General features: G+C 38.0%; 1 protein-coding gene across 1 annotated transcript; it reads right to left on the minus strand.

Moving 5' to 3' along the window:
• Positions 1-207: 207 nt before the first annotated feature.
• LOC120047539 (transcription and mRNA export factor ENY2-2-like) lies at positions 208-2318 on the minus strand. Its single transcript, XM_038993067.1, has 5 exons — positions 2193-2318; positions 1747-1824; positions 1574-1644; positions 784-858; positions 208-650 (listed from the first exon to the last, which is right to left on the minus strand). The coding sequence occupies exons 2-5, from the start codon at positions 1812-1814 to the stop codon at positions 577-579; spliced, it is 288 nt and encodes a 95-aa protein (XP_038848995.1). The 5' UTR covers positions 1815-1824; positions 2193-2318; the 3' UTR covers positions 208-576.
• Between the last annotated feature and the right edge of the window lie 557 nt (positions 2319-2875).

The raw sequence follows: 2875 nt of genomic DNA on the forward strand, positions 1-2875 counted from the left end.
GCCCATACAGCTCCATATCTTGAATTTAAGTAAATTATTTAATTCTTTGTGCATATTCTTTTACAGTACCTCTAGTATGAGATTAACTATAGGCCAGATACTCAATTGAGTATTAAATAGGTTAATCTACACAGACCGACTGTAACACCGTCTAAAAGCTTGAGTATCATTGCAAGCCTTTTTTCAAAAACAAAACATTGCTTTGAACTTCTTACAAAACCCAGAACCAGCTTTATTACCAACCCCTCTCAAAAGCATTTCTCTAATGACAAACCAACTAAAAATAAGAAGACAATCCACAGAACAAAAGTCAGTGTTGTAAAAACAGCATAGCATGTTATGTATTCTAATTCAATGTATAGTTATTGACAAGTTGAATCGTTGCATCATGTAATGAACAGCATCGTGTAAAGAACTTAAAAATCGGACATTGAACAAAGCAATTGAATAAGTCTAAATCATGATGGAAGATTGCGTCACATAACTAATAATAACAGCATGATGGCAAAAAGAAAACAAGCGCTCTATAACAAATCTGATAGCAAAAGGGTTTAAAAAAAGATCACGCTGGTTCAATTATGTGGCATGCTGAGCCAGGAAGGCTCTTATCCTCTGCAGCAGCTCCTTCTTCACGCTGTCAGGCACCAGAACTGAGGGGGGAAATAAAGATACAGTATTCGGCTTCGGGTTATGATAGTAGTGTCGATGCTCTTCATGGAACTTAATGAACAGAGGGATGAGAAAAAAGATACTGTATACACAACAACAAAAAGGCCTAACTACCTCTTCCTTTAGGGGTGATTTCCACCACAAGGTCCTCGACAGTCACATGCTCCAAGCCCTTTTCTTTGATGACATCTGCAAAACAGTTACTTGATGAGTGGCATGATGCTTAGACCGTGTTTTACAGTGTCAGAGGTGTCATGCTCAAAGGGTGCACATGCCCCCTCAGATGTGTTCTGTTTAAAATATTGTTGTTCTCTGTAATACTACTAGCCACCTAGCAATTTATGAAGTTGGCTTTAGCTAAAGGATATATTCCCAATCTCATAACTAGCTGCCAAGAAGCCATTTCAGGCTATCAATGAAGTTAGAGTAGCTAGTGTGAATAACTATCTTAGATGGTATGAATCCTGGCAAGGTTGGTAGACTTTAGAAAAGCAAGCAATTACAAAATGTACTGAATAAGACTCACATTCCTTTAAATCTTTTACCCAGAATTTACCGAGTAGCATAATCAGTTTATTAAAATTAAAAAATTAAAAACAGCAGTCAGGATGATACAGATAGATCAAGAGGTATGCTTAGATGTGCAGAAAAATATCAATATAACTTTTACATAAAATTACACGTAATGATTATGGCTAGATTGATGGAAAACGGTGTTTCAGGTGTTTGAAAAATGCTAAATTCTGCCATTTACGCGTGGCTACCTCCTGACCACCACCCCAGTCATCCTCACGTACTTCGGGCCCGTTGGATTTGTATGGTGCATGATGGCTCTGAGTAATAGTCATCATTCCCATTAGCCACATTTCATGACATCCCCACCACACATGATAGTAACTCTTACCTTTGCAATGAGCTTTCAGCTGATCCCTCCATCCACATTCAGTGAGTTTAGATCTGAGCAACTCCTTCAATCTGTGGATCAACCAAAATAAGCAAGAAAAGTGACCACCAGTGACCATAGAGTTGATTGGTCTTCTAATAATGATTAAATATACATTTGTGAAATGTTCTTACCGCTCTCGTTCACCCATCTCAGTTAACTTCTGATTGATTGTTGCTCTCATCTTGGAATCTTTGCTCATATTCTTTTAACTGAAAAAGTGAGATTCAGAATGAGTTTATGTTGTGGTGTTAGCTAGCTAGCGTTCATTAGTCAACTGATGAGGCAGGGATCAGTTTAATAGCTAACGTTAGCTAGCTACTCTAACAGTCTACAAACAAGGTGGACAGCCATCTATCATGAAAAATGGTATGTTTGGGCTGTAGCTAACATTAAATCACTCATATTTAGAACAAGCACCGAGCAACATAAATCATTGCTAGGCTTTGCTTGCTATATGCTAACTGTTGACAAGCTAACACATTTCTGGCACTAGCCAGCGCAACAAGCTAGTTCACTATCTGATAATTCGCGATAATAAGCTACATAGCTATCAAGGACGTAAAAATCTCACACTTACCCAAAACTTTCGACGAAATTTGCATGCTGTTGCACACAGTGCCAATAAAATTATAACTGGCGAGATAGTTAGCCACAGCTAATTGTTGTGTCCCACAATGAATAAGGACCCCAGAAAACCGTTGATACCAGAAAAGGTTCCTACGTTTTAATGAAGTACTATCGTTATGCCACTAGGTGGTAGCGTTAATCAACAACTTAGATTTTAACATAGACTCAATTGTTGCAGGGTGATAACGTTACATACAGTTAAAGTCGGAGGTTTACATACACCTTAGCCAAATACATTTAAACTCAGTTTTTCACAATTCCTGACATTTAATTCTAGTAAAAATTCCCTGTCTTAGGTCAGTTAGGATCACCACTTTATTTTAAGAATGTGAAATGTCAGAATTATAGTAGGAAGAATAATATATTTCAGCTTTCATTTCTTTCATCACATTTCCAGTGGGTCAGAAGTTTACATACACTCAATTAGTATTTGGTAGCATTGCCTTTAAATTGTTTAACTTGGGTGGTGTAACTGAGTCAGGTTTATAGGCCTCCTTGCTCGCACACGCTTTTTCAGTTCTGCCCACCAATTTTCTATATGCTTGAGGTCAGGGCTTTGTGATTGCCACTCCAATACCTTGACTTTGTTGTCCTTCAGCCATTTTGCCAGAACTTTGGAAGTATGCTTGGGGC

The sequence above is a fragment of the Salvelinus namaycush genome, chromosome 5 (genome assembly GCF_016432855.1).
Source record: "Salvelinus namaycush isolate Seneca chromosome 5, SaNama_1.0, whole genome shotgun sequence".
Lineage (NCBI taxonomy): Eukaryota > Metazoa > Chordata > Actinopteri > Salmoniformes > Salmonidae > Salvelinus > Salvelinus namaycush.